The sequence below is a fragment of the Telmatherina bonti genome, assembly GCF_933228915.1.
Source record: "Telmatherina bonti genome assembly, chromosome: 23".
NCBI lineage: Eukaryota > Metazoa > Chordata > Actinopteri > Atheriniformes > Telmatherinidae > Telmatherina > Telmatherina bonti.
Genome location: NC_136632.1, coordinates 14489912 through 14510786, shown reverse-complemented (window position 1 = coordinate 14510786; position 20875 = coordinate 14489912). Strand labels below are relative to the sequence as shown.

General features: G+C 38.2%; 2 protein-coding genes across 3 annotated transcripts in view; both read left to right on the top strand.

Annotated features, from left to right (window-relative positions):
* The first annotated feature begins 82 nt into the window (after nt 1-82).
* Nucleotides 83-6709, top strand: tmem209 (transmembrane protein 209). The gene is made up of 15 exons (XM_079263473.1): nt 83-125; nt 478-638; nt 736-794; nt 1212-1343; nt 1474-1703; nt 1798-2002; nt 2247-2422; nt 2595-2666; nt 2772-2868; nt 3152-3277; nt 3452-3549; nt 4349-4463; nt 4570-4667; nt 5112-5185; nt 5437-6709. Exons 2-15 carry the CDS (start codon nt 499-501, stop codon nt 5489-5491), a joined length of 1677 nt encoding a protein of 558 aa, XP_079119599.1. The 5' UTR covers nt 83-125; nt 478-498; the 3' UTR covers nt 5492-6709.
* A 263-nt stretch (nt 6710-6972) lies between these two features.
* Nucleotides 6973-20875, top strand: part of ahcyl2b (adenosylhomocysteinase like 2b) — a gene marked incomplete at its 3' end in the record, with an annotated part of 34933 nt that continues 21030 nt past the window's right edge. For both annotated transcript variants that reach the window (XM_079263252.1, XM_079263251.1), the window contains exon 1: nt 6973-7330. In XM_079263252.1, the coding sequence (XP_079119378.1) occupies nt 6995-7330 (336 nt within the window). In that variant the 5' untranslated portion in view covers nt 6973-6994. The remainder of the gene's footprint in view (nt 7331-20875) is intronic.

Genomic DNA, 20875 nt, shown 5'->3' with positions numbered 1-20875 from the left:
AACATTAATATAGTTTATGTGATATAAAATTGAGAACGGTTTAGTTTTGAACCGGAAGAACATTAAATAGCTTCCGGTTTAAGTACAAATTATGCAGCGCAGCAGTTGTCATTCACTTTAGCGTGGTATGAATTTCTTGAATTTTTTTGGTGTTTTATTTTAAACTTGTATAGTTTTGGAAAGTAAAATGCCATTTCTGATGTGGAATTTAACCTGTAACCATGTTAAAACAACACTTCCACCGTACTTCCTTTTTTTTGTCTCTAACATGGCTAACTTTAGCTACCTTTTTATTAGCATGTCAGCTAACTTAACTTAAATACATGAATAATAACAGCACAAAACTACAGATATATTGTCACGCTGTGTTATTTCAAATCAAATAACATTCCTACTATATGATTTTTTGTTCGAGTGTAAATGACTTTATACTTGTATATTGATGATTCTAATGTTTTTTTCTGCTGACTTTCTCAGCCTGATCAATGAACTAAAAGCATGTTGACACCACCGAAGGAGGGGATGCCCAGCATGATCGACAAGGCGCTCAGGATGAGAAGAGAGGAGCAGGCTCGGCAAATCGTCCTCGCCTGGGCTGTTCTTAACGTGTCCCTCGCTGGCATGATTTACACCGAAATGCAAGTCTTTTTATTTTTAAAGGTGCTAAATACATTGTGTTAAATTTCGTGCACATTTACAACAGGGCTTTTTTTTTTTTTTAAACTTTTCTGTCAGGTCAGGGAAACTGCTGAGTCGATACTACAACATCACCTACTGGCCTATCTGGTACATTGGTGAGGATCCACAATAATGTTTTTTTTCTTAAGATTCTTGCCAAAGATTCAAGATTCGAATATTAAAAGCATTTATTGTCATATGCAGAGTAAAGAATCAACTTTCCCTGTACGATGAAATTCTTACTTTGCCCTCCGGATTGAATGCCATAAACATTTAAAGTTTAATAGACTAAGAAGGCGCTCCCAAGAAGTATTTAAAGTTTAACATTTCCTTTTGAAAAGTTATAGCAGAACAGGTAACATTCTGGTACTGTTTACACTTGATTTCTTTTGGAAAAATAGATTAAGACATGGGCCGTTTTTCAGTGCTATGTGAAAAGAGATTCAAAAAAAAAAAAAAAGACTAAATCAAATCCTGAAACTTAGCGTTTCGACTTGGTATCAATGTGTTAATTTTTCTGTCCTCTTTTGCAGAACTGGTGCTAGCCTCTCTCTTTAGTCTTAATGCTCTTTTTGACTTTTGGAAGTATTTCAAATACACAATGGCTCCTTCAACCATTGCGGTAACCCCTGAACAGCATCGTCTTTTGGGTTTGAGGAACACAAGTGAGACGCTTTTTAATTTTATTCTCTTTTGTCTACTTTCAGTGCATTCTGTGATATCCTAAACTCTTTGTTGAATGTAAATTACTTTTTATCTGCAATTGAGACTAGATTGTTGGTTTGTCCTGTGCAGATGTCCAGGCTTCTCCGCCCCAAAAGACAGAAAAGAAGGAAACCCCAGCACCATCCCAATCGTCTTCACTGCAGGGCCAGAGTGTCCTGAGTTTCAGCCCCTCTCGCCCAAGCTCAAGCAGCCCCAAGTTCTCTTCAAGTTGTGTACCAGGGTACAGCCCTTCTCTTAGCAATCCACAAACACCAAGCAGTGCAGGAAGTCCTTTCTCCCCCTCAGTTGCCTTTGGAAAGGTTCATATTTCTTTATTAACAGTGATAGAGGTATGATGAAAAGAAACAAGTATAAAAATCCTATATTTAGTCTTTTTCACTCTCCCCATTCCAGGTGCTTAACTACAGTCCCTCATCAGGCTCTTCTCCTTACTCAAATGGTATTGGGTCTGCAGAAGGTTCTAGCCTGAGGGCTCGCTATCGCACATCTCCTTCTGTGTTTAATTCTCCTGGAAGCAAAGAGGATTATATGGAAGATCTGAAAAGCCTGGAGAGGTTTTTACGCACAGAGGAGGAAAAGAGTCACCGGAGTCAGCTAGGTGTGTGGCCTGTAGGAATTTGTAGCTACCCCAAACTTCTTCATGTATTTCCAGGAATTGTGGAACGTACTCTGTTTTATATTGAGAACATTCATTCATCATATTCATTTAAGTAATGACTTAATTGAAGTAATGACTAAATATCATAACATCCTCTTTGCAAAATCCCGGAACACTGTACAAAGCCTTGACTCTTTTTGGAGATGGTATTTATAATATAACAATTGCTTTTTTCTGTCTGTAGGCAGTTCTGAGTCTTTGTCTCCAAGCCACAGTCCAACATTTTGGAACTACAACCGTTCGGTTGGAGACTACGCGCAGAGCCTGAGGAAATTCCTCTACCAGCCTGCATGCCGCTCTCAGGCGCCATCTGCCAACAAAGATGAGACTGATCTGGGTTCCAAACAGGCAGCAGAGGAGGTCTCCATATTAGCATGTTCTTATTTATGGAAGAAAAAAAAATAAGTTGGTGACTTGGGCTCATAGTTGACAAAATAATGCTCTTAACCTTTAAAAGTTAAAAAATTAAAAAAATGCTTTAAAAATTAAACATCGTTTCACAAATAATCTTTGTTCCTTTGCTTTTCTGTAGGTTTGGGCCAGAATTACAACCAGTCGTGTAGTCGCGGACCGTATAGATAGCTGGACAGCCAAGCTCAGAAACGTGAGTTTTTCACTGTTTGTGATACCTTTAAACATGTTTTGAGCATTTTTCTATAAAAGCCACAAGACTATGAATTTGATCTTACCATGAAGACACTGTCTGCAGTGGATTAGTGACACCATCTTGGTCCCCTTGGTGAAAGAAATTGACTCTGTCAACAGCCAGCTCAGGAGGATGGGCTGCCCAGAGCTCCAAATAGGAGGTAAAACATCTGAAAAAAAATCAGCAATGTACTGTCTGTCCAAACCGCTGTTGTCTTCAAAATGCAAGTCGTGTGCGACCAAAGGACAAAAACAGCTTTCAAAATATGAACTCATTTGAAATAAAAAAAGATTGAATAAAACGTTTCAGTAAACATCATGCTATCATGTCATTTTGACATCTATGTAGCCATTCTGAACTGTGAACAACAGGAACCACCACTGTGCGTTCTGTGCAATCACTGCATCTATTTTATAACCAGCTGTTCCTCTTATCTCCACCAGAGGCGAGCATAAGCAGTCTGAGACAGGCAGCCGTAATGAAAGCCTCATCAATCCCCACTATGAACTCTATTGTCCAATACCTGGACATCACACCCAACCAGGAATATCTAGTGGACCGGATAAAGGGTAGGTTTAATGTTATTGTCCTCAAGACTGTGTTTTTGAGTGTGTTAATTTGTTTTTTTTTTTTTGTTTTTGTTTTGAAAAATCCAGATCATGAAAAACTAGATTGGTATTTTATGACTGTAAAAAAGGTAGACATTGGTCTGATTCTCTGTACATGTTGGTTTTTTATGTTAGAGCTGGCTCACAGCGGCTGCATGAGCTCCTTCCGTTGGAATGGTGGTGGTGACCTGAAGAACAGGAAGTGGGATACAGACATCCCCACAGACTGTGCTGTGAGTTTACTCTCCAAGTTCAGCAAATGCACACAGAGGCACATTGCACTGTTGATTTTACAGCTCATCAATTTCCATATGACCCGATTTAGACATAGTAACCTTGTAACAGGATGAGGGTCCGTGTTCAGCTGGCAAAAAAGATCATAAAACCAGAGTCAAGCAAAAAATAAATGAATGATAAATGGGGAAATAATTCAATTCAGCTTTTTTTGTATAGTGCCCCTTCACAACAGTGTTGTCACAGGGCACTTTTCGTACACATCATTTCAAGCCAAAATAATAATGAAGGAAAAAATTATGAGTAAAAGTCCAGGTTACAATATCAGTTAATTAAAAAAAACTACTGTCGAAATTCAGCTGCCTAATGGCTGAAAGAACAAGTGACTTTGAAAAATTAACAGGTTTTCCTCAAGGAAAACCTGTGGTTGGAGCGAGTTAAAGGCATCATCTCAAACTCACAAGCCAAAATGTGAAAAGGCGATGATGGCCTTCAATCTTTACCTGGGTCTCTCAGAATGAGCTCAGATTTCTCACATCTCGCATCTAAGAATGAGCAGTGTTCCCATGCTCTACACATTTCTTTTTTTTTTTTTTTTTTTTTGGCATTTCATGCATTTTGAGTTTATTTGTCAATGCAGAATAGCTCTACACATTTCTGTTTCTTCTCTTTTGTATGTTTTGTCATAGTTTTGCAGTTTTGTATTAAAGCAAAGGCAGATTTAAAAAAAAAAAAAAAAATTTTGTTCAAGTTTTTCTGTTAAAAGTTTTAAATCTCCACTGTTGTTTCTCCCTTCAGATCCTCATGCATGTGTTTTGCACATACTTGGACTCCAGGCTTCCCCCACATCCAAAGTACCCAGATGGGAAGACTTTCACTTCGCAGCACTTCAGCCACACTCCAGACAAACCTGGTGGGCGATAAACTGTCATCAGGGAGCAAAAATTTATTAGATGTAAGGCTTTTTTTTTATTCAAGCTTTTTTCATCATTCTGTTCTTTTTTTCTGTGAACTCTTAGATGTAACCAAGGAGAACCTCTTCTGCATCCACCAAAGCAGCACCACTCCCCCTCACTATCAGCTCACATACCAAGGACATATCTACAGTCTTCCTAAGGTGACAACAGTCTCTGTGCTATTGCTGCGTTCCTAACAATAATTTATTTTCAAACTTTTACAAAAACCTTTCTTTAGTTTACCTCACACTCTTTGCTCTCCAATTTTAAAAGCCCAATTTAATTATCTGAGGTCTTTATTTGGCCCATTAACAATTTTTAAAAATAAGTAACAGTATTTTTGGGAGAGATTTTTACCATTTTTTATCGCGTGATAGGTCAAAATTATTAGTGTAGTCTTCTGCTTCTTGGTATCTCTTAGAGGGCTGGAGAAAAGTATCAGATTGCGATGAGGAAACTTTCTACTGTAAAGTTATGCAAACTGTATGAAATATATGTTTGGCTTTAACGGGTTAAACAGGTGTTGGAGAATAAACGTAACAGGCATCTTTAATGGCATCCAACAATTTGTTGTTGACATGATCCCATTTTGATTTCTGTTGCAGGGTCGGAACAACCTGTTCCACACAATCCTTATGTTTCTCTATGTTATTAAGACCAAGGAGTCTGGAATGCTGGGGTAAGTCCTGATTGTAAAATCCTATTAGTTTTTTAAACAAAATAAAATAGAGAGATGTGGCCTGCTGCTGTTAACCTGGGTATGGCTATAGGAAAATGTTATAAAATATTGATTAATTTTCAACTAAAAGGACATGGACCAAAGAGCAAATTACAAATTGATTGAGAATAATTAGTTTGACTTTGTTTGTCCTGTGTAGAATACTTAAGTTTTTCCTGTTTTTTTTTTTTGTTTTTTTTTTTTTTTTCCAGGAGGGTAAATCTGGGCCTCTCTGGTGTCAACATACTGTGGATATTTGAAAACTGATGCACAATCTTTTAAAAGCAACGAACGGCTACAAGTGATGTTTTTCCCCATAGTGTTGTATGGCTCAGCCTGAGGACTGTTCATTCAGGCCCATATTGACTAAAGCTTTTCATACTGAAATAATTCATGCGCACTTCTGGACACAATTCTTGCTGTACTAGATGGCATCATGCTGCATTATCAGACATTTTAGGAAAAGTGTTCTCCTTACCCCAGAGTCCTTGTGATACAACTAAGAGCGGTGTTTTTTCTTTCTTTAAAAAAAAAAAAAATCAGCATTTTGACTTTTCTATTTTGAGAATGTACCAGCATGGCAGCCTTGTAAATTAGATACCTCAGATTTGTCTGCTTGATAGCAAAGGGCTGATACCCATTAGCTTGAATGTAAATACAGTATGTGTGGGCTTATTATGTTTTCTTTCGCATCCACAGCCTTTTGCAGTTTGTTTGTCATCACTTTTTAGAAATGGGGAAACTCCTGGCGTGTGCTTGAATAAACCTTGAAAATATAGATTTGTCCAAATTACAGCTTTACTTCAACAAAGGATTGAAGTGTCCTGTAGTTGCAATTGTTTTCCATGTTTCTTTGTAAAAAAGCTAAAATGTTGCCCATAACCGTGTGTAAAAGTGACAAATCATCAAGGTGACGTGGAGATAAAGGGATTGGTTTTAATTTTTTAAAGACCACTGGATTATGAATAAATCCTGTCTGCCATTAGATATCCAAAATGCACAATTTTAATCTGCAGTAGTAGTTTTAAAATGCCCTAACGAATTTAAAGGCCAAATGAGGTAAAAGTCTTGTTCAACCACCTGTTTATGTTTGGTTATCAAAAATATCCACTAGGGAGCAGTCTTGCACTTATTTTATCATTTGACCTTAGTTCTGTACCCTTTATCTGACGGATGCAGCCTACATCACAGTTATATGATGACAGAATGTCACTGATTGGTAACTTTACATTTCTTAACATTTTGTTTGCACATTTTGGAGAATTGATAAAGGCCTCCATAATGTGCGTTTACAACGTCATTTTAAGCGTGAAATGAAAAGTGAGACCTACGAATAAAATCATTCGTGATGTATTTATTGATTTGTGACTAAATTTATATAAACCGACCATTATCTCATAAGGACTGCTTTTGTTTTGTGTTTTTTTGTTGTCTTTCAAAACAAACTGCATTTCCTGCAATGAATCTACCTGTGCCATATTTCATTATGGGAAATGTAGTTAAAGTATGTACCGATTACTTTTATACCTGAATAAAAATGAGTTGTGTGAATGTTTGGATTTTTTTTTCTTTTATGTTCAGTGACGTTTTGGGGAATATCAGTTGTCTGGTTGTTTTTGGTGTACAAAGTGTCCAAAGGGGAATTTTTTTCTTTTAAAGCCGTAGTGGAACTCCAATAACCACAATGCATTGGGGTGCTACTGCGCGTCCGCTCACATCCGCTTGACTCGCTATCGGTGCTGGGAAAAAAGACTTTGAGAAACTGCAGCGATGTCAGTCCAGGTTGTGGCAGCAAAAATGGCAGAGGTCGAACTCAAAGACGTTTCCACTGGCAAAGAGTTGTCTGTCGAATCCCCTTTGACACCAACATCTGACGACAAGACCATCGCCAGAAACGACCCGCACGAGGCCGGTTCCTCTGCCGCTACGTCTCCTGCCGCGGAGCCCTCTGCGAAAGCCGGGGAGGGCAGTGTGGGCTTGCTCACCCCGAACGCCGCGAAGGTTCCTCAGGCGTCGGCTATGAAGCGCTCGGACCCACAGCAGAACGGCGGAGAGGCATTTGTCAACCGTGACGGCACTGTTGCCGAGGCTCCGCGCATGAAAAAGGTGAGTGAAACAACATTTTTCTTCCCGAGAGCTGCTGTAAACGCTCGCTGTTTTTGGACCACCGCTAAGGACTTCACTGTAATGAAAGCTTGCTGGGAAAGCAGGCATTGTGTGACGATGCTAACAGGCTAGCTGGTCCCAGAGCTGATTCAGCTGTGCAGGTTAACCCTTATAATTATGGGCCTGTGTGCTAATAACAGTAATGTAAAAAGGTTGAATTTAAAAAGAAAAAAAAAAAAAGCTATCCATTGCACACAAGCTTGTACTAAATCTTTAGGGCAAGCTGGTAGAAGTATTCAACTTCTCAAGTTTTGCTGAGCTCGAGTATTGGGATTATAAAGACTGAAGTTAAATATACGTCACAGTTATTATTCTTAGATGTCAGATTTACTAAATCATGAACAGCAAAATGACTTACACGCGCAGAAAGAAGACAACTAAAATGCAGCTAAATAAATGTAAGTATGCCGTTTTTATTGCAATAGATAAGCTTAGCCAACAATAAAGGAAGACATCCTTTCTTCTTTCAGCCCCTGAACATAGTCACCAACAACTTCTGTGGGTTCAAGGAAGTTACTGGGCTTGTGCTTTGCTATACAAGTCAAGTTGACATATTACAAAATAAAGCTAAAATATTGGCTTTTCTTGCTTTTAATATAAATTATAGTATATGAGAATATACCATTTTAATGTTTGCTCTGAGTTGCTGTCCCACAGTGATTAGTCAGACTCTTACGTTGTATTGATTCAGACAGGATTTTTTTCAAGGCAATGGCCACAGAAAGAGCAAATTTTTTAAAGGAACCTTCTGAAGAAGGCACAAGAACCTCAAGAATGATCATTGACATCCTCTGATCCTAATACCAAGTGCTTTGCAAGGATTTGATAGTCAGCATAGGCTTTTCTTTTTACCAGCAGCATACACTTAACAAGCTAAATGCTCAAAATTTTCATTGAGAGTTAGGCTTTTGTTTGTGTTTTGGCCGGTTTTGCTCTCACCTGCGGCTTTAATGCAAAAATAGTTTAGTTTACTTTCATTCAACATACGAACACAAGAGAAAACAGTGATACCTGGGGACAGAGTTAATTCGGATGGGAGGCATTCCATACTTGCAGCCTTGCCAAGACGGTGAGCCCTTCACCTAAGACAATTCTGAAAGAAAGGCAGCTCAAAGAGTCATTAAGCAAGAGCTGGATTGTACAGTAAAAGAGTTGACAACTGTCCAGCAGCAGCACAGAACAGATGGTACCAGCGACTGTCAAAGCAGGCAGGCACAAAGAAGTTATCCAGCAGTCTAACTAGGCGCTCAGAGTGCACCATGCTTGGAGACCACCCCAAAGCCTGATCCTAAAGGTCAACAACAGCCACACTTGGACTATTGAGGAGGCCTAGTTTGCGTACAGGACCATGGTACAGTGAGTTAATAAATAAATGCTTGATTTTCTTTTTATTAACTCAAAATACCAGGAGTTTAGGATTCAGTTCCTTTGTAGATGAAAAGGTCATTTCTGGGAGAGTGCCCATTTGGAATATAGATGTCATGTCTCCCTTGAAACTGTTGTTTGTTTTTGTGAATTTAAAATGAATTTTAGGAATAAACTACATATGTTTTTGTATTAAAATAAATTTTAAACTGTATTACTTAACATCCAAGAGGAGTCAGCGTTTACATCTAGACATGATTATGATGATTATAAAATGCTTATTAGGGATGTGACAATATGCTTTTGTTACAATTCGATTCAATTTAGATTATTTTGGGTGCTAACTCAATTTAAATTGCGATTCTCACAATTCTTCGACAATGCTAATTTTTGTAGAGTATAAGCAAACAAAAAAAAATGTACAAAACCTTTTTTGCGAGTCATTTTTCTTCATTTCAATTAGGAAAAACAACACAGTAGCCATGCCATCATTCTGCTGCTATAATGCCCAAGAAAACAAGTAAAAAGATCAATAAAAATGACAAAGATTTCATAGTGGATTATTTTTATTTATTTTAAAAAAAAGATGTTTTTTTTTAACAAAAAAATCAATTTTCAAAATTGTGAAGAAAAAAATCCAGATATTTGTTTTTTTTCCCCCACCCCTAGTTCTTAACCTTTAATTTATGTCTTTAAATTGATAAAAACAGTGACATTTTGGTCATTATGTAACCTTAAGTTTTGTAATGCATTTGAATTCCAAGGGATTCCAGTGATGTTTAGAGAAACTACACCTCAGGCATAATTTTTTACTCAGGGAGGGGCCATCTCTGAATTGTCAGCAACAGTGAGTGAACAAGGCGACACAAATCAGTTTAATGTATGCATGAAAATACCTTTGAAACTGCATTTATGTGATCAAACACTTACTGTATGTAATTTCTTGTACAGAAGGTTTCCTGCTCTTTATAGATACGGCTGCATAGTGGCTCTTACAGCACTCTGCAGTCCCAGCCCTGATAATCTTCTGAACTCGGCTGTCCAGTGCTGTAAAGGTTGCGTGCAGCAGTGGGACTGATGATGCAGGCACGCAACAGTGTTGACTGACTGAGTGAATGGCTAGCTTTTAATCCTTGCCTTTATCGTGTCATCACATAAAGGGGATTAAAAGGCCATCTTTCTGTTGTAGGTGAACCCAGATGTAAGCTTTTTGAGTTAGTGATGAGTGTGATCGTAACCTGTGTGGCTCTGCATGAATATCTCCCGCCTCTGGGAAGTCCACCTTTATAATTTCTGAAAGACTACTGAAGGAAGCACCGGGACTTTACCATGATCTTTGGTTGTGTGGCTCATCATAGCTAGCTTTTTAAGATCTTTTCTCACTGCATATCAGGTCAGAAGGGTCACCTGCCTGATAGCCTGTCCCAGTTCTTTATTTAATGTTGATATATGAAACACAATCACCTTGTGTTTGGTCAGTATTGCTGTTTGGCATGATTACACTCTCACGGGCTGTAGAGAGAAACGTGTGCAGTAATAGGACTTTACAAAACAGTGGTTCAGCAAACTGAAGTAATGTTATGTCACCCACTAATCTGGTGTTCCTGGTAGTGATTACAGGTTAACAGGTTTACTGAGACTTGTGGCTGCCAAAGTTGAGAGAAGTGTCTGCATATTTAGATTGCATATTTAAAAGAGCAGTCCGTGCTCTTTGTTCTTTATTATGAAAGATTGTACTGCCACTGTGCTTTCACCTAAATGGAACAGCATCATCGATTGGCTGCCATCATGGCGTTGTGCCATTTAGCCCTGTAACAGTTTATAGCCTTCATTGCTTTCATTTGGCACCCTTTCTGGCCTATTGAAATTCTTTTAGGTTATACCAGTTAGATGAGCTACTATTTATCAAACCCACTGGACCTAAAGAGGTTTATTTTTATGGAAAAATACGAAATAGTTTAAATAAGTCTTCAGCATTTTTGTTGAATCTTTAGCTATTTTGTTCATTAGGTCCATTTACATTATCTTAGCTTCTCTGAATCATGTTATGTAGAGATACATAATTTCAGGGATTTGTCATTGAGTCTTCATGTCTCATGACTGTGCCACAAAGGAGTGTGTCACTGCTCCCCTCCCCAACACACAAACACACATATATACACATCCTTTTTTATATGCGAGTCACCTCAGTGAATGCGCTGGTCTGTAAATGTAAATGCACGCATGGTGGTAATCGCATGCATTACCTTCAGAGATGTAGTTGAGAATACCTGTTAAGGTGCATTTTGACAAAACAATTATTTGCTTGTTTTTAGTTTTTTAAATATAGAGACAACAAAGATATAATAAAGCCATGTTGCTTGCATTGTTGCACATCATAGTTTTCTTTTAATTTTTTTTTTTTTTTTTTTAATGACCAGATCAAGATTGATGACAGAGTTACAGGAGTGAGTATTGAGGGAATGTGGCATCATTGTGTTCCGTTTAAGAAATGCCATGGAAAAAAAGATGCATAATAAAAGAACGTGGGGTACCAGTGTGATCTTCACACTGCCGCCTCTTTTTCTGTTTGGCTCAAAGAAAAAAAAAATACACTGCTGTGCTTTTGTTTGGCTCACATATTGTCATAATTCAACCACTGAATTGCTGAACTCACAAAGGCTTTCGATAAGGTCATAGGTTACTTCATCATTCAGAGGAATTGAATTATTTTTTTTCATAGGAAAGCTTAAAGTATCCCCGATCTATTGATTGATGGACTGAAAGATTACTGAAACAAAAGCATATTATGCAATTATTTAGAAATGTTGCCACAGAGAAATATTTGTGAAACTCTTTCACCTTTACAGAGTATTTATTCGCTGTAATCTGATATGTTTAAAATGGTGGTAACTTCTTTAACAACTTGTCAGCTCCAATATCATTGGAGAACGCCAGGCAGGCCTGCATATAATATACTTTAAGCTGTGGTAGAAATCAGGTGGAGCTTTTAACCTGTTTTTGTGAGGACCTGGATGTCAATAATTAGTTTTTGTTAATTTAGTCAGTGATTACACTGATACCATTGTTTTAAATATGGTATATATAAAACACTACCATCAACTCAACTAAATGTTTCTCAAAATAAATCTGCTGAAGTGTGTTAGTGTGTATTTTAGCATGTCTTGGTTGTCTCTGCCACTCATGAACTAGGAGGTATATTTGGCTAGCTTTGCCCTCAGTGCACTTAGCTGAGGTTTATCAATCTTTTTAATGACCTGTGAGTGAAACTCAGATCTGTTCATTCTTCCCCTGTTGCCCTCGCAAACCTCTTCCTCCAATTACAGATTCATGTTATTTTTGCTTCATCTCCTCCCTGGTTCAGCTCACTCTGCTAACTTCATGGCAAACTTTTCAACAATACTTCTCAGATAGTGGATCAGCCGGTGTCTTAAAATAAACCCAAGTTACAGACACCCCGGGACACCACTTCCTCCCCTCTTCATCTTGTATTGTGTTTGAGCCGTGTCTAGTTTTCTCACAGTGTCATTGTGTTCTTGTGTGGCGCAGACTGTGTGTGCCCTCTCAGTGTAAAACTTAGTGCTACACAGCAAAGGCATGTGTGATATTGCACCTCCCCAACCATCTTTATCCATGTCACTTGGAGCTGCTCAGGAACTCAACACTAGTTACAGTTTCTCTCACCCCAGCTCAAATAGTAATCTTTTCATCACTGTCCAGATGGCGTGTTCTGGTAGCTGCTCTGCTACCAGGCTGGCGGACTGAATGGATCAAACAATAATATGGATATTGATTCTCTGTTGAAAGTTATTGTCTCGGCTAAATGTGTTGCCACTGATTTTCAATCAATCAAAATTTATTTGTGTATATTTATATGTCCCAGCATAACGGCACCATCAAGAAGAGCTGTTGTGTCGTAAACTAACTTCCACTTTTAGTCCAGGCATAGCCCAATCTTTCTTTCCCGTTTTTTTTCTTAATAATGGCTGCTTTTGTTAAATAATTTTTAGTGGCAAATGTCTTAAATCAATACGTGTGTAATGTAATTAATATTGTGCATATATTACTGTAATGTGTTGTAAACAAAGTCTTTTTAAAGGTGGTACGTTTCCAAGACTTGAGTGTAAACTTTCTACAGACTGACAAACATTTTGACATCAGAGGAATTTCTTTGGATGCTTGTCTAAAAGTTTGCTCGCCTAAGTTCGCTGAGGCATCATCTGTGAGTCAGAGGCAATAATGAGAAGGTTGGAGCTTATGTTTAAAGGGACATTATGTAAGAATTACTCCCATCAAACGTTGAACTTGTGTATTGCATCAAACGAATAATGCATTCTCGTGCCTCAGCTGTTTGAGTTGAGGTCGAATGCAAGTAAAACACAGGTGTCTGCCGAATATTAAAAAACCTTAACAACACTGATCAAACCACATCATGCTGTACTTCATGGAGTGTTGACTCAAATTAAGAGGTTTTTTATTTCAGAAAGATTGCAAACTGCTTCAGATCATTAATCTGGTTACATGTGGTTTTACTCCTCTGGTGAAACTGTCTCTTTAAATGGTTTCATATTTGTGGTAAAGCTGGACTAAATTTCAGTGAAAATGTTTTGTAAGATGGTGGTTACAGTGACTTTGAAATCTACTGAAACCACGTAAACATACACTTCTTTACCAATGAGGCTGGAGTATTTTCGCTGGCTCTACTCTTATGCCTCCTATGGCAACGAGCAATTTTCATGGTACAGTTGACTTGTTGAGCAGAAAGCTGGCTACTGGAGCGTCCCTTTTAAAATCTCTCTTTTTTGAGCTCCTTCTACTTGTGATGGCAGACTGTTTAGGTGGCTCACTCCCTGCTTAACTATTATATGTATCAATAAATCTTAATATTCTTTGCTGAAGAGAATGTATTGTATTAAGCAAAGGTCTCAACACACCAATGATTACACATATATAAATACAGACATCAATTTTGCCGAGTAAACCACAAAGGCTTTTAGATCATGTTTACAAGATGACAGACTGGTTTCTAGGAAGTGAAATATAAAGAAAAACTACTTTTTTTTCTTCTTCTCAATTCTGACATAAGTTAACCAGCCTTCTGTTGAAACATCAGTTTGTGGGTTATAAATGGTTCTGAAAAATACAAATTATGTTGATGAAAAATTTGCTGAATATCAAAGCTTTTTTAATGGAAATTCTGAAGCTAGTAAATGTGATGATGTAAATCCTCATTGTGCAGTGCAGTGGCTATTTTCATTATGTAATTCAGAATAAGTTGCTAATAATAACTGTATTAATAGGACGTCACAGCTAATTTTCATGCATGAACACACACTCAAATGTGTCCTGGTTAAGATGTAGAGCCGTGTTGACATGAGGTAGAGCTATTTAGCATAGTTTCTACAGGCACTTGTCTGCATTAATCTTACTGAAACTTAGCTTTTCATTTGTAGTCCAGACATTTTTTTTTGCAGTCACGCATGTAGTATTATCCAATCACTTTCATTACAGTGCAGATGAGCGCATGCACTGCAACACAGCAAAATAAAAAGATGAATATTTTCTACTGTATGTTTGACTATCATATACTTTGGACTTTCACTCAGCTAAGTAGTGGCAGTGGAAAGCTTCCAATCAACACAGGTTAAGATATGTTTTAACTTTGTTTTTCATTTCATAGCAATGTTAAGTTTCATAGTAAAGTATTCGGACTTAATTCCTGATACCTTTATGAACTAGTCTGAATGATAAGATATCGATCCATGTTCAGTGTTTTTGGCAGTGGCAATGGCCAAATGGTCGTGGCTGTTGTCAAATTGGTGTAATCATGATACAGAAGAAGGATAAAATTAACTTGTTCGTGGAGGGATTGTCATTGGGGGTTAGGATTTCCCCCTCCCTTTAATATATTTTGATAGGGAAACACTGTTGTTACAGTCCTGGGTATGTCATAGGTGCTGTCATACATTCAGAGTACATTTTCACACCTGGCATAAATATTTACCATATGTACTGGCGGTGGGCCCGCCCGATTCACTATTGAATTGATTTATCTCTATGCAACACCTGCCAATCCACCTTAGTGAGACAAACTGGTCTGTCCCCCTGAAATGTCTGGCTGGCAAACTAAACAGAGGTGGCAGGAAGCTAGCAGCTAGCCTTACAGCTACTGTTGCAGAGCATGTAATAGACTCATTGGATTGAAGACTGGTGCTTGGAAACATTGAGGTTTTTATGGACATTAGAATAGACGAAACCTAGACAAGAATTTATATATTTGTAAGTTGTTAAAAGCCCAATTAAACTGTAATAGTAACACTACAAACCTGATAGCAGATCTGTTCCCAGCCCATGTTTGAGAAGATATTTGTTCTTAACTATTGCTATCATATTTTCTTTGCAGATTTCCAGGGAAACATTTAAAGACAGTAAAAAAAAAAATAAAAAAATCTCTTGGTATCTGTTGGGAGAATTTCCTTATTAACTGATTACACTGATGTACGCAGTAGTCCTCCATTAGTAACATATATATATATATATATATATATATATATATATATATATATATATATATATATATATAATATACTATATTCAGGACCATTCTGTGAGGCTATTTTAAAGAAAAAGCAACTATCAACAAGTTTAGCAATGTCTTTGCTGATTTTGGAGACTTTGTGAGTAACGTGAAAGAATGTGTAGCAGCAGTAGCTGCTGCGTAAGCGCCTTCCTGTCCAGAAGAACACACAAGAGGCGTGGTCGCTGCAGCCAGCTTCAGGCTGCATGACCACCTGTTGGCACAGCTCAGCACTTCAGTGTTTGTGACTGTTTGGTCATTTCAACAGATGGAATAACATGCCAGCATTAGATAATTGCATATGTAAACATCAATCATTAGGATGACATTTAGGTTATTGAGTTTTCTTACATTTTTTTCCCGAAATAAGATGTTTACTCAAGATAAGACAAACGCTTTAGGTTGACTACAATTTTGCATTTTCCTGTATCTCGGCAGGAAAATTTATAAGAGTTCAGTTTTCCTGCTGAATTTCTGGCAGAATGACTACCGGTATATCAAATGGGTAAAGAACCTCCAACCTTTCATGGGCCAGGCATGTTGCTCTTTTTTCTTTTCCTATTGTGAATCATTTTTGAGTATTACTTTTGTTTTTAGCCTGATTCCAAATGTATTGACATTTGTGCTTCTCTGCTCCTGAGTGTATATCACCTCCCACATATATCTGCAGCTTTGACCGACTGATTGAAACTCATTTCCTGCCTTGTCATTGCAGCTTGCAGTCACTGGGCATGTACAGCTGATTGAGTTACACATCTCTCAATCAAAAGGCTTTTTACAAGCATCAGGTGCTTGATACAGAGAACTGAACAGAATGAAGGGAAAGAGGAGAGTGTTCACTTTTCCAGGAACCTGTGTTCACAAGATGCCAGCATAGTGTGAAACTTTTAACTCCCAAAGCCCAGAGGGATACTGTTGAACAAGTAAGCACCAACCCAGGTGTGTGTGTGTGTGTGTGTGTGTGCGCGTGCACGCGCATGCACACCTACTAGCCCTGCTGAGTTCACATGTGGATCAGGAAACATTATTGGACATTAACACTAAACTCGCTTTGCAGCTCGAGGAGGAATGCAGCTATGTACTCGAGCACCGTGTGTGAACAAAGGGCCAACATTGTGTTCAAAAAGTGCTGCCTCACAAAAGGGCCCTCACAAAGCCTGAAATGAACCCCTCACTCATGTCTCTGTCTGCGCTGCTTCCTCTTGGTCAGGCCTTGCATAAATAGATCATAGCTGCTGTTTGAAATGCATAAATCCAGTATATAAAAAAAGCATCTTCTTATTGTTATAAGTAATTTTCCAATAAGAAATAAATGCAATGCTTTCGCTAACCTGTTATACTAGTCCTTTTATTTGGGACTCTTTTTTTTTTTTTTTTTTTTTTTTTTTTTACCTTCAGAGCATTTGAGGAAATAAAGAGAGTTAATGTGGCATTAGAGTTGTGGGCCGTAAAACTAAAATAATGAGCTTAGTGATGCAGAGATGCTTTTTACATGGGTTAACTGCTCAGTCCTGTTTATTTCTATCAGAGAGGTTCAGGTAAATTATCCTTTTCCTTTTTGCTTTCCAACCTTTTTTTTTGTGCAAAGATTGAGATTTTTGTCAGTTTTTTTTTTCTCTTATTCTCACAAATCGAGGATTGCTTCCCCTCCTAATTAAACATAGATCATTGACCCAGTAATGGATTTATTTAAAAATAGAGCAGCACCACCCCTGTCTGTGAGTCTTTGATGTAATTATACCTCCCCTCAGGAACAGATTACAGCTATTTTTGGCAATTCAATAGAGAAAGTCACAAACGGGAGAAAATAAAAAGACATTTCCACAGCTGGACCACATGATTAAGATTTCTGATGATGATAAACACTAAAATTGTGTGTTTTGACTTTACATTTGTTAAGGAGCGGTAGAATCATTGCATAATAACCCGTTAGTGTATTTACCCAGTTGCAGTGGAATTGTGTACATAAAGAATAAAAATAAAGTGAAAAGCGTGTGCCAGATAGATGAGTAAGTTTGCCTGGATAGATACAGTACATGCAGTGTTTCTCTAATATTTATTATATGGAATGCCATCTTGAGTTGTATTTATTATTTACCATATGTTGTCTCAGACACCGAATCAGTCATAGACGATGACCACTTAAATCGACTGTCAATGGTAACGATGCGCAGTCACTTTGCATTCAGTGTAAATGGAGGTTATTTGACCTCCATCATTGGCAGCGATCATTAAGCCTTGACACTTCAATCTGTGTCCTCGTTCAGTCCGCATGGAGATCAAGACAGTATTACACAACTAAAATGTACTAGTGTACGTGTGTGTTTGTGTATGTAAGAACGATTTTACTATATTTGAGCAAGATTAATGTCAGTGTAAACTATGTCATGGAAAAATAAACCTCTTTTAAACAGAAGTTAAAAACTCAAATATGATTTAACTTGCTAAAAACTTCAAATGTTCCTTGAAGGGCATGTGAATCCCGTGTTCATGGCCCACTTCTTCCGCTCTGATAAGCAGTGAAAGGCATGTGAAAGAGAGGGAAGAGAAAGTTGTGGAAAGTTTTAGCTCCTCGACTGTCCTCCCCCCTCTCGGTCTAGAAGCAGGTAGGGTTTAATCTATCACTAAGCCCATCATTCATTGCCTGTTTTCCTCCAGTATCAGTGTCCATGGCTTTATACTGTGACTATCAGACCATTTCAGAGTGACAGAGATTGTTCTAGGGGGGAGTGCTCAGTTGAGATTACTGTGCATTCTTTCCGTAGTTTTATGGCAGCTCTGCAATCACTCATGGCAGTAGAAGTTAGATAAAATAATCCTGTTTGTCCATCCATGAATTAAATCTCGACTTTTTTTTCTCACATTATTTATGTTCTATTCTTGCCCAGATTACACAGCTCTGCCTGCATTACATTCATAAACCAGTTTTTAAAGCACCTGTGGCATTAGTTCTGCATCGTTCTTTGCACTTGCAGATGTGTGCAGTTAGTGTGCAGAAGGATAAAACTGGGAATGACTTCTTCTGGTGCTGCTGGTAATGTGGCTGTGTCTGGCAACACATACATGTTGTGTATGTTTGCACGTGTTGGACCAATGATAATTGCGTGTGCGGTCAGTGACTGTATGTTAATAGGGGTTTTGCAAGGGCATTTTACTCGTGACTGACTTTGTGTGTATGTGTGCCATTATGTACAGTCTGAGCACTTGTCTCTGTATATAAATCAGGTGGAAACGTTCTTACATCACAACCATCCCCAGGGCAGCACACTCTGCTCCAATACACAACACAGCAACACACAACAGCTCACACTAGCTAATTCCTCTTTCCTTTTTAGTCCCTGTATTGGCCGGAGCGGTTAGAAATCCTCCAGCATTGGATGAAAGGAGGGCAGCTCAGCCATGAATGGTGGGGGCAGGTTGTCTTTCAACTGTTGTTAGCAGCTTGTTGCTTTATTTGTTGCGTAAAACATCCATGTAATACTGATAGTTGCATGCACAAGTAGTCCAGTGATGAGTCAAAGTGCTATCCGCTGCAAGGGAAATAAGAAGTCAAGGCCACAACAGCAGGTTTTAACAGCTGGACCTCGCTTCCCAACTCACAGACATAACAGAGGCGCACATTTGTAGCCTTTGCATTCGCATGATTTGAATGTATGAGTAGCATTATAGTTAGTGTTTCTTTTTGCTGGTTGTTGAGTTGCATCTGTTTCTAACCTGCCGTCTGTTCCCTTGCCTGTGTGTGTATGTGTGTGTGGGATGCCGACAACAGAGCAGTTTCTCTAAAAGCCACGCCAGAGTTCTATGAATGTTTCCGTGTCTGCAGCAAGTGCCTGCTCTTTCCTGCGGTCTGACATGAGGACACAATTTCCTCCACTTGCTTTTATATAGGCTGCTGTTGCCACGCAGGAAAAACCTCCTCCTGCTGTTGCTTCCATATTCAATCTGACAAAGAAACAGTGATTCTCCTCCTTTCATGCATGCATAATCTGTTAAGACAGTAACTTGACTTTTGAATCACAGTGCCAGTGACGTTCAGGATCACAAATTATTAAGATGTGACATGAACAGAAGTAATGACACTTGCCTTCCTCCCCGTGGGCCGGTTAAAGCTCGACACACTGTTACTAGTTCATATAGTCATAGAATTAAAACAAATCATGGATTAATTTTAGCATGTATATGAGTATTACCAGAAAATTATGTATTTTATGTATTTATATTTTTTCTTTTGTTTTAATTTATTATTCTGCAGTTTGTAATATCTATGTACATCATACAAGAAGGAAATTCAAGCAGTATTTATGTAGCTGAAGAAAGATAAAAGACATTAAAGCATACATTCTTAAGTTTACAAGGAATATTGGAGTGCACCATGAAATCTCACAGGTTTTGACGTGACTTGTGGATTTCTGAATTTGCAATGTGTACATTAAACACAATTTTTTAAAAAGTTTTTGTGTGCTAACAACTCTCAGCTATTCTGCAGTGATAAGGAAGGCTGTTTGGTTGACCTTGTTAAAGGACAACATGCTTCATTTTATGCCTATTGTTCTTTTGAAAGAATAGTAATGCTTCATAGGTGTTGAAAGTGTTTCTAAGAACTGACACAACCATGTTTATTAAAATGGGATACATCAGCTGCTGCAGTATATTCCAGTGTTAAAGGGGCCTGGGGTGTGTTGGGTCATCCTATATTTGGCAGGCTTGATAGTCATCTGAGTAGTCAATCAACAGTTGTGTGTTCAGATTAGGGCAGGAAACCTGTCGTCTCTGTCATGTTGGTAAGTGTGATGGCTAGTAGGATAAATTGTAGCAGTTCTGTCTAGATGTATTTGTCCATGTCGTAAAAAGCTGGCAGTCAAGAAACAAAGGCATCAAAGGAGGAAATTTTCCTCCCAGCGGTACTTTTCCTGACGCTCGTTAGAAAATGTCATGCGAGTTGAAAAACCAAAAAAATTCTTCTACACAATATTCAAGTTTTTCTTCCATAAAAATGCAGTAGCAACCCAGGAATAGTAGTTAAAAGCAGAGAAAAACATGTCCACAGTTCTTAGATGTGGACTAAATAAGCTTCTGGGGAAAAAAAGTAGGAAAAAATAACTTGTTTTATTCAGTTTTTTGTCAAGTTTATGAGCCACAGAGGGGTGTAACCGTTTTTTTTTTTTAAATTTTATTTTAAGTGAAGTGACTAGTAAAAAAAGACAGCAGGATTAAGTTCTCCACAGAGAACATGTGGGGGAGAGAGTTAGAAAAACAAGGTGTCTGCTGCTTTGTAGACTCCTACTGGCCTAAAATACTGGAAAACTTGATGCAGCTTTAAGCCAAATGCACAGGTAACAAGATGTCACAATGATGTGCTTTCCTGTGAAGATGACTTGACAGCTCTCTGCTGCCAGTGGATTGTTTGCAGCAACCTTTTCATAAAGGACTGACACGTTGCTGAGATTCATTTTGTGCCCCAGGAGTCATTTGATGAACTGTGTTGAGTCTGCCAACAAGCCTTTGTGTGTTGGTGCCTTGTGAATGGTAATTTCCACACATTA

Excerpts from the sequence above, each read along its gene's own strand:
- tmem209 (XM_079263473.1), top strand. The coding sequence starts at position 499 with ATGTTGACACCACCGAAGGAGGGGATGCCCAGCATGATCGACAAGGCG. Across the intron at positions 639-735 it reads GGCATGATTTACACCGAAAT|GTCAGGGAAACTGCTGAGTC; the intron begins GCAAGTCTTTTT and ends CTTTTCTGTCAG. Across the intron at positions 2,003-2,246 it reads GAGTCACCGGAGTCAGCTAG|GCAGTTCTGAGTCTTTGTCT; the intron begins GTGTGTGGCCTG and ends TTCTGTCTGTAG.